Genomic DNA, 13,292 nt, shown 5'->3' with positions numbered 1-13,292 from the left:
CCCAGCTTCCGTGGCAGCGATGTAGACCTGGCACCGCGGGGGGATGTGACTGCCCCAGGTAAGCATCTCCCAACGCTCACCTGATCGGGATGGGCTGTGGGCGGGGGTGAGGAAGCACGGGTGTGCATCGCAGGTGGGGCTGTGGTCTGTGAGTCAAACTTGGGGAGCCGAGATGCCCTGCGCCTCGCCCAGCAGTACTGACGCCCTGGGCACAGCACCGGGTGGTGGGAGCTGTCGCTGTTTGCACTCCAGGCGTCCTCCCGGCATCACATTAAGGAGACGCTGGGCGGCACCGTTTCCACCTTAAAGTTCTCCTGCAAACTGGCAACAGCTGTTACTTGCATTCTCTAATTTTTTAAAAAAATGTCTTTATTGATTTCAGAGAGGAAGGGAGGAGAGATAGAAACATCAATGATGAGAGAACCATTGATGGGCTGCCTCCTGCATGATCGGGGATCAAGCCTGCAACCTGGGTATATGCCCTGACCTGGAACCAAACTGTGACCTCCTAGTTCAGTGATAGCGAACCTTTTGAGCTCGGCGTGTCAGCATTTTGAAAAACCCTAACTTAACTCCGGTGCCGTGTCACATATAGAAATTTTTTGATCTTTGCAACCATAGTAAAACAAACACTTATATTTTTGATATTTATTTTATATATTTAAATGCCATCTAACAAAGAAAAATCAACCAAAAAAAATGAGTTCGCGTGTCACCTCTGACACGCGTCATAGGTTCGCCATCACTGTAAGTCATAGGTGACACTCAACCACTGAGCCACCACGGCTGGGCTGCATTCTTGAATTTTCAATTCATAGTTTTGACATGGTTTTGACATAAGTGCGTTACAGGACTTCTCTCACAGCCACGCACTGGGGTTCAGACTGGGAAAGGGACAGCCGGGTGCACGTGGGTCTCTAACCTGTGCTTGTCTGGCCCCACCTCTCCCTTCCCAGGCCTCACCTTAACCCCTATCTGCCTCCGGCACACAGAGGCAGATGTGCTATCTGGGATGAAGTTAAATTTAAAAACCAGAACAGAGCAGCAAGGTGAGTTGGAGAGAAGCAGGGCAGTGTGGACGGCAGGAGTCCGAGGGTGGCAGATGCGGCTGACTGAGGCTCCTGCCTGCATCCTGCTGTCAGAAAGTGCTTGGCGGGATGGGGCCGGGCCTCGGAGCCCAGCTGTGCCTGAGGACGCCGGCCTGGGACCCGCCACCACGGTCTCGTGCGCGGACTGCGGCCCCCACACCCCGTGCTGCAGGTGGATGGTCAGGCTGCCGCCCAACCTCAGGGTAAGTGATGAGGACAGTCTGAAGTCCTGCCCAGAGCTCTGCATCCTAGACTAGCACGTAATTCAACAAACATTTAGGCATCTAGAGCGGAAGGTCAGGGCGAAGGCCTCTGCTTCCTGCCCTCCAGGGGCACATCTGATGGGAAAGACCAATAAGAACTAGGAAGACAGGCTGTTTCCCGGGGTGGGGCCGGGATGGGGCCTCCTCCTGCTTCCCTTGCTGCTGGGGGTATTTTGCTCACACCCTTGGGTTTTCTGGCCGACAGAAGGGTTCTGGGGTCACTGGACAGCCTGGTGTGGGGGATCTGGCCCAGGAAGCGCCTCCAGTGCACCCTGCAGCCGTGTGGAGGCGTGGTACCCTCCTCATGCCCAGTGAGAGGAACCCCGGGGTCAGAGCGGCAGGGCTACAGCAGGCCTGGATCTGCTGGACGCTCCCAGTTTGCTTCCGTTTCGTTCTCAACAAAGGCAGCTCATTAATGTAGTGTTTTTATAAATAATGCATCTTCCACCGGCCCCAAGTCCTGAGCTGGAGTTTGGGATGTGGGCAGGCATCAAACGCCTTCACTTGCAGACAACACAGGGACAGGCTTGATGTCTGAAGCTTCGGGCCACTGCTCACCTTAAACGGCTCATTAGAGTGAGACTTACTCACCAGGAGCCCAGGCCATGCTGCTCAGAAGGAAGCTGATGGGTGCTGTCTGTGAGCCTGTGCTGCCCAGCCCACCCGGCATTCCCGCCTGGCCGCCGGGTGCTGTCTGTGAGCCTGGGCCTTTGCCCATTTGGTTGGTTGCGGGGGTGACCAGGGCTGACTTAGTTGGTACAAACCTCCCAAAAGGGTAGGCTACTTCACCGTCTAGTGGGGCTGCTGGCCTTTGATGAACAAGGTGAGGGTTGCTGCTCTTGGCACAGGTATCGAGGTGCCACCTGGCAGTGTGAAGTGGGCAGGGGCCAGGCGCAGTGGCCTGGAAATGGCTCCTCTTACCTGAGGGACAAGCGGGTGTGCCCAGGAGGGGCCAGCTGGCTGCAGACCCAGAGCGAGTGCAGCAGCCTCCTGGCCGGACCACCTCATCGCAGCAGGTGACGTTTGTTCTGAAACTGATTCTAACACAGGCAGGTGATAAGTCAAGTAGATGCACTGGTTAGCCCTCCTATCAGGAACTGCAGTGACTAAGAGGAAGTAGGCAGAAATCAATGCAAAGCCAAATATTTGAAGAAAGCTGCTGTCAGGGCTTTGAGGGCCTCAGGCTACAGAGGGAGAGATGGGCAGGGTCGGTGCCCAGGTGGCGGGTGAGGCCACTTACCCAGGACTCAGGTGGAAAGTGGGATCTCATCCTACACTGCCACACCGCCAAGGGGGAAGAGTTACCAGAGCTCGGCTTTTGGACGAATACGGCAATCTGACACAACAGCAGTTTGGTAGGGTTACAAAAGGGCTGTGTAATGGAAATCTAATAGGAGAGGCCTGGGGGAGACATTTCGCAGCCACGATAGACATGAATTATGGATAAGGAAACGGAGTAAGGTTACAGCAGCTTCAAAGTTTGGCCGAGCACCCTCTCAGGGAACGAGTTATTGCTGGACTTTAAAACAATTCCATTATCTTATGGTCCAAGGGACCGGAAAGTTCTCTCTGTGCTTCGCTAATGGGAGCCGGGTCCCGTATGACCCGATCCTGTCACAGAGCTGAACCTGTCCCTCCTCGCTGCACGGCAGGGAGGCTGCGCTGTGCTGTGAATGCACGGCGGTTTACACAGGCTGCTGCAGAGTTAAAAATACAAGTCGCGTTGGCAAGGGTTCTGCAAACACCTGCTTTGCAAGCTGTCGTCCCACAGTGACCTTGGGGAGGCCTTGGGGAACGGAGTGGGAGGGGCCAGGGTTTTAAGCACACTTCCCAGGGCATTAGGGTCGCCTTTGTCTCTAGGAATTGTGAGCATGCCAGCAGGGGTCCCTGATGGGTGCGTGAGCTGGGCCCCAAGGGAAAACTGATGGCAGCACCCATGGCTGCCGGGCCCTCTGACCCGCTGGTGACCTTGTGGGCACAGACTAGATCTGGTCTGCACCCACGTAGTTCAGGGGCAGCAGTAAGGTCTCGGGATGTGCTGAGCAGCAGTTTGCAGCCACCCCCACCTTAGAGCAGTGAGGGCAGCGTCTGTCCCAGCAGTGGGAGGAAGAGAAGCTGTGGCAGGACAGCTCAGTTCCGGGTGGGGCACCTCCCTAGGGAAAGAGAAGCCCTGGTGCCGGGCCATCGGAAGCCTGCTGCTGGAAGCCCTCGCTCGACACCGGAGGCTGAAAGCGAGCCGGCGCCACATGGCACCCGCGGCAGCGCAGCCAGAGGGAGTCTGCCACCGCACAGTGGAGGCGGCCCGTCCAAGTCGCCGCAGGCCCTGCACTGCCGCCAGGTGACCATCTGGCCTGGCCGAGGGGGTGAGGCGGGCAGGTCTGTGAGGCTCACAGCACGGTGCCCGGGCAGCCAGCTCTGTAAGCTCTGGGCTGCCACAGCTGCTGCCCAGAGCAAAGGCCCCAAGTCAGGGAGGAGGAGGAGGAGGCGGCGGCAGCTCTGGCCTGAGCTGCTGTCATGGCCCGGCTGTACTGGCGGCCACCAGCTCTGGGGAAGCTGTTTCTCTGTAACGATGGACAGAGAGAGTCGCAGGGCCAGGGTCTGCCATTCAACTGCAGAGCAGGAAGCACGAGCCTCCGGGTGGGGGTGGGGAGGAAGACTTCATCTTGGGGTTGTCGCTTTCCCTGTCAGAAAGATATTTCCTCCGAATAGCTGAGACCCAGTGAGCCAGGGGTCTTCCAACCATGAACTACTGTCCGGGCACCAGCAGCACTGAAGCAGCACCCTCTAGTGGCAGAGATGCACCCTCTAGTGGCAGAGATGTGCCCGGTGCACAATTTCACTGGTAGTTTTGTGGGTTCCCTGGCACCTGGGCTCAGAACCCTGTATTGGTGGTTCTGAGATAATGACTCGATCATGGGCGGCAGAGCCAGGCCACCCAGCACGGTGAGACGTTGGGGCTGGGGGGAGTGGTCGCCAGGGGACTGTCACTGTGCGCCATGCCGGGGGTGGCAAATCAACTGAGCAATAAAAACATTTTAGAAATTTAATATTAGAACCAACACAAACATAGTAATGAAGTAGAAAGCAAAAGTCATACAACGTTTTGAGACAGGACACAAGAGCCTGGGGTCTGGCCGTTGGCCCCCCGCAGCACATCCAAGTCCCTTCTGTCTGCAGGGCGACAGCGGGGAAGAGCTTGGGAAGCAGAGGTGAGATCTGCAACCAGCTCAGAACGTGGGAGCAGCTCTCTGAAAGGAGCCCATGGGGAGGAACAGCCCGAGGGGTGGGCAGAGGGGTGGACATGGCCAAGCCTTTCTCTGCTGCTGGGCCAATGGTGGCTTATAAAGAGACTCCGGCCCTTTCCCCACCCGGCCGTGTCTCCGGGATGTCAGGTTTACAGCGGAAAACACTGAGGTGGGTGTGCCTGGAGATGACGGTTTGGGTGACAATCTCTTCTTTGCAAAACTCAGTTCTCAGGAGTGGGAGGTAAGTTAGATACGGGGTGCTTGTATTTTACACTGGACCAGCTGTTGCAGTGGATAGCAATAGTTTAAAACTATTTTTAATTTTGGTGTAATTGTCTGGGTCTGATTTCTTTAAACTGTTCAATTATGTAAAATTGCTGCAAAGCTAGTATGGAAGAATGAACTGGGAGATCAGACTGGGCAGAACTGTTTCTTCAAAGGAAAAATGTTACCCAGTGGCATTAAGACTGAGAGGAACAGCTTCCAGAAACGGGGTCGGAACCCGAGTGACAGTGAGGAAACCCCTCCTTTACTAACTGCAGCCACTTCACTCCCGAAGCCGTGGGGCTGAAAGAGGCAGAGCCGTGGCATCCCGACAGTGCGCCTCCAGGAGGGCAGGCTGGGCGGAGAGGGGACAGCTCCTAGTCACGGCTCCCCTGGCCTCCTGCTGGACATGGGGTTTTAATGTCGATCTTAAGTAATCGGAACCTTCACGATCAAAGGTGCTGGGACTGAGTGACGGCCCGCAGGGCTGGGCCATTTGACACGCTGGTAGTGCGAGCTCCACTGCCGTGGCCACCCTGCTGGGCTAAGCGTGCGGGGGGCCTCTCCTGGCTGGACAGTGTGCTTTCCTGGTCTCAGGTCCGTTTTGATTTCTTTTTTCAAAACCAAGTCAGAGTGTCTGGAATTGGCAGGTGTTTTTGTTATTTAGCTTTCTGTTGGTCTTCAGTGTTATGGCATTAGGATTCAGGGTCGCTGAGGAAGGCCGTCTGGTATCGATCTGTGCATGGTCTGTGGGTATTTGGAGAGGTACAAAATTCCTTATGTATCTATTGGGTCAACTTGTATATTACACCAAGTACATCCTCGTGTTTCAGTGTTTTGGCTGCTGTGATCTGTTGCTAACTCACTGGAATATGGGTCTTGCTTCTCTTAGTTCTGTCCGTATTACTGTGACATTTTGAAGGTCTAGCAGGTGGCTGCTGCCAACACTGTAAACCAAGGGTAAGGCAATGGTTTGCCACTTAATCCTTTGCAAGTGGAAGCTGTTTATCAAACGGAACAGTTCTCTCGCCTTGGCTTTATTTTAGTGGTTTGACATGACGGTTCCTCCCGTGTAGAATCACCGTCCATCCCACTTGGAGGATGGCTGTTTATTCAGTGATTATGTAGAAAATATCTGCTTTGTATCACATGTAGACGCAATAAGAAGCAAAATAGTCATTAGTGGAATAATGGTATAAATATATAATTATAAAAGCTCTGTGGAAAAATACTGCTAACCCAGGTGTGCACTGGTGCCATGGTGTCGGAGAAGCCCGCCTGCGTGAACACCCGATCTCATCCAGGCACAGCCACCGGGGGCAGGTGGGAGCAGGGCCCAGAGAGCCTTGTTCACAGTGATAAGCCCGGGCCTTAGTGGAGCTGCAGTGTCCAGGAGAGACGGGAACCCGCTGGGGTGTCCCCCCGAGGCGGGCGGGCTGGCTGGAGGAGGAGGAGGATGTGGGGAAGGCATATACATGTGAGTCATCAGTGTGTGGTTCTCAAAGCCAGGAGAGAGGGACCAGTGAGGGGGAAAAGCCTGACAAGCCCCAGCTGTGCCGTCGCGGGAGGAAAACGGACAGAGGGAAAGCGCAGGCAGTTCGGGAAGGTGCGTCACGCAAGTACCCGGGGTTGCTTCCTTCCCCCAAACCTTTGAAACCCGGAGCAGAGGTCCTGTTGTTCTTTCCATTTCTCACTGTCCCCTAAGTACTGTCGTAGGGGAAGGCGAGCGCGAGGTCATAGCTGTTACCCGCCGTGGTGTCGCAGGACGAGCGGCAGGCAGGAAGAGCACTCTGCAAGGCCAGCCGGTCCATGGCGAACTCGTAGGCATGGACCAGCCCCCGGTGCCTAGAGGAGCACAGAGAGGGCGCCCTGCAGATCTGCTCTCTGGGCCCACAGTGAGCGGACACAGGATCCCAGGACCAGAGGTGAACGGGTCAGTGCCACAAGGAGAGGCCCCCGGCCTCACAGGCTGCTCAGACCAGGCCAAGAAGCACCCGGGCCTCATGCATGGAGTGAGGAGGGAGGGGTCTCCCTTGTGTGGCAGCTGAGTCACCCAGCAGACCCGCAGGGGGCCTTAACTCAGAAGCCGTGACTAGGACTCTAACCACTGCAGGACCCTAAGCCCTTTGTCTTGGCCTCTCTGTGTCCCCACCCATGCAGCCATCCTGCAGAAGCAGTGAGATATTGTGGGGAAAACACTTAACACGGCACGTAGCACACTATTTGCTAATATCACTCACCCTATTGCATCTCTAGCTGCCTGTGCCTGAGGTACATCCCGTAGGGAGTAGTGTGACATGGGGGTCCTATTCTAAGATCAAACATAACTGTCTTTTCTGCACGTCCAGACCACAGCAGCAGAGCCCACTGACCTCCTGTGTGTGGCGAAGTTGTCCAGGTCGGCATTGCGCACCACCCGGTCGTAGGGCACGTTGGCCGTGATGAGGCTGTGGCTGGTGAAGGCCAGGTGGCGGACGGGGTGTCTGGAACACAAGGGGAGAGCACTTTGCTGAAGGTAAGTTCACTAGAAACTGAGCACGTCCTGCATGTGCTGCCAGCCTGGAAGCTGAGAACTACAGGGCCCTAGGACCCTCTAAACAGGTGTTTCTTTGACAGAGGACACCCCCCGGGCGATGTCTCGTCTTCGTTCCCACAGTTAGAGCCAGGCCCACTCTGTAAACAAGTCTGAACGCCCCAACAACGGGGCGTGTTTGGGACGTAAAGGACAAACTCAGCAGCACGCAGGCGAGAACACCCAGGCTGGCTGGCGTGGGACAAGTCACTCCAGCTCTGAGCCAGGTCCATCTGCAGGCACAGAACCATAAAAGGCCTGTAGTCCTAGTCAGGGGGCTCCACGTGACACAGGTAGTCTGGGTTGTAAACGCACATTCAGAAAATCTTGGAATGAAATGGCTTGAAATCTATGTACAAAGTTTTGTTCATTCTAAAACCTTTTCATTGCTACTATGGTCACAGCACTGAGCCAGGACACCCAGGGTGAAAAATGTCCAGTGCAAGCGGAGACCTGCCATCAGAGATGCCCGCCTAGTCAAGGTAAGACATACCTGGTGGGGGGGGGGGGGGGTGAGGCAGAAGCTGGGTTACAGGTTCCTCGAGCAGGAGATGGTACAGGCACACAGATGGGCCCAGGCTCCAGCACTCAGGGGAGGAGACCACGGCTGACAGGCCCGCTCAGAGGGCACAGGAGAGGGGGATTCTCTCGTGCATAAAGGGCGTCTGAGCCCAGGGAGGCAGGAGGAATGGAGAGAAAGGACGGGTGTGAGCAGGACTCAAGGAGACAGGCACCTGCCCGAGCGCCAGCTGGACAGAGCTCAGAAGAGCATCACAGCAGCAGTGGTAGGCGACTGCAGTGAGGCATCAGCTAACAGTGACCTGGTGAGGGACAGGCCACTAACTGGTGGTCGAACTGGATGTGCATTTACAGATGAGTCAGCACCACAGTGCTGGGAAGACCTGGCTTCACCAGCACGGCTCACCTGAGGGCATGCAGCTTCGGCACTGCTAGGGCCAGGTGGAGTCAGTTCTAGACTCTTAAAAGGGATTCCAGTGGGTGGGAGTGTTAGTTGCCTCTTGGCACCACCTGGTGGCAACTCAGTGCATCACCACAGAAGTCAGAAAAGGGCCTATGGGAGGGCTTGCCTGGTATGCTGCGGGCCCTGCAAGTCACCCAGGGCTCTAGTCTATAAAAGCTGCCGAGGCACTCGCTAGCACTGCCTTCCAAGGAAGAAACCACATTCTTCTTTCAACCTGGCCCTCCTTGTACTTAGAATGAAGACGGTGCTGCCTTCCCGTGGGCCTAGTTTATCATGATTTGCACTAGAGGAAGAACAAAGCTCAGCTCACAATTGCAGGCTGTGGCCTTTCCTCCCACCTGCCTCAGAAGCAGAGTGGATGGGGGTGAGCAAGCATGTCAAACTCAAAGGCTAACACAGGCCAAATAAACGAGGCATGCGGCCCACTGGCGTGAGTTTGACATGCTTGCTGTAAAGTGTTTAACCAGTTAGGCTCCACTCATGTAAACATACCTACACCTGTGAAGCCTTCGGCCTGTGCCTATTTAACTGAATATTCGAGTTAAAGGTTGAGACTGCACATTCCTCCTAGTTCAAGCCTGAGCCCATCCAGTCCTAAGTGCCCTTCTACACCATGGAAGGAAGTCCTAGGAATGGGCAGGACATCACATCCTGCCGCTGAGACTCCGCGTGGAGGGAGGTGGGAATGAATTAGGCAGTTTTCACAATGGGAGAGAGGAAATGCCTCTCTACTGACCGTGACCGGCTCCATTCCTCAGCCGGAGTTTCCTCACCTGAAAATGGAGATCACAGCAGCTGGCTCTCAGGGTTACGGTGAGGACTGTAAGCCCCAGATGGCACTGAGCACAACGCCTGGCTCAGAGGTTGAAGTAGTGTCGTCATTACTGTTAGCACTAGAGGTGCCGAGAAGCAGCCTTACCTGGAATGCACCTCCCACAGCTTCTGGTTCATACGATAGTCCCACACGGAGACCAGGCCCTCCTCGCCTCCACTGACAACTTTCCAGTCGTCCATCTGCACAGCAGAGACGCCAAGCTGGTGTGCAGAGAGCGACAGGGCGATCTTGTTGGTGCGGAGGTCATGGATCCTCACCCTGGAAGGCCCAAGATGAGCAGAGGTTAGAGTGAAAGCCTGAAATGACAAACAATCCTGGGTTGTGCTGGGGTCTAGGCACAACAGCCCTATGAAGACAGAGACCATAAAACCCCTGTGGTTGCAGAGATCTAAACATGCTAGAAAACGTGGTATACCGTCACACAGAGGAGGCCCAGACACAAGGCATGAACGAGTGAAGAGCCCACAACTGCTTAGCTGGGAGGATTTAAGAGCACCCAGAACAAGAGAGACTCAGGACCCACCCAGTAGGTGCCTGTCACTCATTCTATCTGCTCAACAGGGAGATGCCTGCCCTGGGTGCCCGTCCACAGAGGAAGGTGAACTCTGCCTCCACATGGGCATCGGCTGCCCTAAGGGTAAGTTTAACTCTCAGCACAGAAACTTTGCTTGTGGTATAATAGTCTGTTAAGGGCAAATCAGTTACGCTTGTCTGCCACCCAAACCCTTACTTGGTTGAGGAAAAATAACATTTTACTCAACTCTGTCCACCACCATCTTGCTGAAATGTGGGAAGGGAACACCTACAGTTGAGCAAGTGTAACAGAACCGTGAGACGTGACTGCCCGGTGCCCACACACTCTTGTCTAAAGTCTGGGAAGAGTCACTTGCCTTGTCATCATCTGCATTCCTCCCTGCTCCTCACCTGAGGATATGCTTTTTATTGATTTTAGAGAGAGAGAGAGAAACATGGATCAGTTGCCTCCCGTACTCGCTTCAACCAGGAATTGAACCCACCACCTTTCAGTGTACAGGACAACGCTCAGCCAACTGAGCCACACCGGCCAGTCATCTGAATTCTTAAAGAAACTACTTTTTATACAAGTATGTGACCTTCCACGTCAGGATAAATTATATAGAGACAGAAATCTCTTATCCATAGAAACCCCAACATACTTAGCTTCTGAAATCAGCCACAAGAGCTCGCACTGAATGAGACAAAATGTGTGTACAAGAGACCCCATGCTGTACCTCACCTAGTGGGGGCGCTGGGCGAACAGAACGCTGGTGTGGCCAGCGTGACCAAAGCATGTGTTTGACACAGAACTGTGGTGAGAGGGATGGCCTGGCATGTCCTACACTCTTGGTTATGGGAATGCACACACAAGTCTATTCTTTTGAACCGAAAATTCTATACCTAGCTTACCTACCAAACTTGAAGGCAAAATTAAAAGGCTTTTGTTTTTTCTTTTAACAGAAAAGGACTCAGAGTGAGCAACCTGTAGCTATTCGGAAAGAAAGTGCTGCAGCAAAATCCCGGAGGACTGTGAGGAGCCAACACACAGACCACGCAGTGACGCACAGAACAAACACTGAGCGTAGCATAAGCGGACAGCCGGCTTAAGACCGAACGTGTCTGCCGGGCAGTAGATACACACAGAGCAAACCCACCTAGAAGAGTTCAAACGGGTCACAAAGCAAAATTCAATATGTGCTACACACACATGCCATGTGTGCAGGTGCAAGGAAGAGGTAGCAATTTTCACACCAGAAAAGGGATTTCAGAGCACAGAGATGAGATGAGAGTACTTTAGACTGATGAAGGGTACAATTCACTAAATGTTCAGTAAAACCTGCCTGGAAAAAACCCAGAAAACCTACATGGACCTAATTTTTTAATTTGGTTTCTTTGGTCATTATAATCTGTTCAGGTCTTCTTTTTGTTTAAATCTCCAAATCTGAAGATACAGATGAATGCATGACTTTCCAAGAAAGACCCCTGGGGGCAGACAGTCCCAACAGAAGTAACAAAGAGTACACTGGGGCAGCTGTCCCGCACAGAGCACCTGGCCTGCCTGGGAGGAGCCCCCGGCTGCGGCACTGCCCGCAGGAGCAGAGGAAGCTTCCAGACCTCCATAGAGCCAGCACGCTCTTCCAAGAAACCGACCAGGAGAGCACGCGGGAAGGCAGCAATCGATCGGCACCAAGGCTAAGACCTGAATGAAATATTAACTAACAGAATCCACCCAGCTCCTGTGAGCACAATTCACCTACTGTTGTAACAAACGAGAAAAAACACATGGTCACTCCCATGGATGCTGAAACGAAATCTGATGAAATATATTTATTCCTAATAAAAAGTCTTTAAAAAATAGTGATCTATACTTTTACCACTAATATGTCACATTGTTTTTAAAAAATGGATATAATTAAATAAAAGAAAATAAGGTGGGAATCCAGTAATCGAGTAAAAATGAGGTGAGAATCAAATGCAAATTAATGTCAAAATCAACAGCTGTATCTTATGTACCAATAACCACTAGCTTTAAAAATGTAAGGCCCCACTTATAATAGCAATTAAAGGCAAAATACCCTATAACTTTATACCATATACATTATACCGAAATAAATTATAGAAGGCTCAAGAGTCAGCATAATTAAACTCTAAATAGTCAGAATAGGAAAGGCCTTTCTAAATATAAAAAACCTGGAAGTCAAACAGAAAAATATTGATAACTGTATATAAAGTATTTAAGGTTTTCTCACATGGGGGAGAAAATCATAAGTCAAAATGATCAAGTGGGGAAACGGTTGGTAACAGAGAGGGCTGGCAAATGCCTTCAAATTGATAGTAAAGATTGACAACCCAAAAGTAACAGGAGAGAAAAGAAAACCATTCACAGAAAAGGAAATACTAATGGTTTTTAAACATGTGTGACATGTTCTAGTTCACTGGCGATGAGAGAAATTAGGAAGTAAAACTAATGCAATACACCACTTGTCCCCTATCACCCAGCAAAGATAAAGTTTGGCAGAACGCTCTGAGCCCCTCCGTGCTGTGAGACCTGGAGGCAGGTACTTATGTGTGGCTGATGTGAGCATAAATCCCTCTGGGGAGTGACTTGGTAATATCCAACAAAATAAAAAACACACTACTGACCTGGCAGTTCTGCCTCTAAGAATTCAGGATATATCGCACGTGTCCAAATGCATACAAGGCCACTGGCCACAGCACTGTTTTTAGTAGCAGAAGATGGGGCTTCTGTTTCAGCAACGTGTTGACCCACTCATTGAAAATCCCTTAATACTGCTGGATATCCTTTTAAATGCACTACTGAGCTCACAAAACCAGCGACTTCCCCAGGGCTCGAGCTGAGAACCAGCCTGGAGAGCTGGAGCTGCAGTGCCAGGCTCCTGTGTGCACGTGTGGTGGGTGAGGCTGCTGGCAGGTGCCAATCTCAGGAGCCAATGGGTCTGGATCTTACCTGGACACAGGCCCACCCAGGGGGGGCGGGGGTGGGAGTATTGAGATTCCTGCTTTATAAAAATGCCAAAGTAACCTTCTACAAATGAAAATATAGTCCCTGGAATTAACAGGCTGGAAGAGTTTATGAATTAGAGGATACATCTGAAAAATTACCTAGAATGCAGAACAGAAATTAAACAGGTGAACAATGTGAATGAGGGGTTAAGAGACAGGAAGAATAGAAGGAACGGTTCAGCATGTGTTGGAAAGAGGTTCCAGAAGGAAAAAACTGTGTGTGGGGCAAAGAAGCAATAATCAAGTAGTTAATGGCCAATATGTTTCCCGAATCAATGACAGTGATGCATACTCATACTTCATGAGCCGTAATCAAAACAAACAGAAATGCCACCTACGAGTATCATATCATAAAGTGGGAATATGCAAAAGTCTAAAAGAGGTCTTAAAAGCAACCTAAGGAAAAAAGGCATTCCCTACTAAGGAATGACATTAGAGCGACGGGAAAAACTAGAAACAACATTTAAGTCCTCATGCAGTTGGATGGCACAACTCGCTCCCTC

At 52.3% G+C, this 13,292-nt stretch overlaps 1 protein-coding gene and 1 long non-coding RNA gene across 8 annotated transcripts in view; one reads left to right on the top strand and one right to left on the bottom strand.

Annotated features, from left to right (window-relative positions):
• The first annotated feature begins 679 nt into the window (after nucleotides 1-679).
• Nucleotides 680-12,728, top strand: LOC118678137. Of its 2 annotated transcripts, none has more exons than XR_004974763.1 (5): nucleotides 680-1,291; nucleotides 7,209-7,375; nucleotides 7,837-7,914; nucleotides 9,811-9,886; nucleotides 10,726-12,728. It is a non-coding gene; the product is annotated as an uncharacterized LOC118678137 (long non-coding RNA). The 2 variants fall into 2 exon arrangements; XR_004974762.1 differs by lacking the exon at nucleotides 680-1,291 and adding an exon at nucleotides 6,656-6,793.
• Nucleotides 4,381-13,292, bottom strand: part of FBXW8 (F-box and WD repeat domain containing 8) — a 111,219-nt gene continuing 102,307 nt past the window's right edge. For 3 of the 6 annotated variants that reach the window (XM_036353294.1, XM_036353295.1, XM_036353297.1), the window contains 3 exons: nucleotides 9,334-9,507; nucleotides 7,233-7,343; nucleotides 4,381-6,705 (listed from right to left, as the gene is read on the bottom strand). In XM_036353294.1, coding sequence (XP_036209187.1) covers nucleotides 6,561-6,705; nucleotides 7,233-7,343; nucleotides 9,334-9,507 — 430 coding nt within the window. In that variant the 3' untranslated portion in view covers nucleotides 4,381-6,560. Of the gene's footprint in view, nucleotides 6,706-7,232; nucleotides 7,344-9,333; nucleotides 9,546-13,292 lie in introns of those variants that run through there. The other 3 variants (XR_004974760.1, XM_036353296.1, XM_036353298.1) reach the window with 3 other exon arrangements.

The sequence above is a fragment of the Myotis myotis genome, unplaced genomic scaffold, assembly GCF_014108235.1.
Source record: "Myotis myotis isolate mMyoMyo1 unplaced genomic scaffold, mMyoMyo1.p scaffold_m19_p_20, whole genome shotgun sequence".
Classification (NCBI taxonomy): Eukaryota; Metazoa; Chordata; class Mammalia; order Chiroptera; family Vespertilionidae; genus Myotis; species Myotis myotis.
The sequence above is the reverse complement of the archived record's forward strand: the minus strand, read 5'-3'. Positions and strand labels throughout refer to the sequence as shown.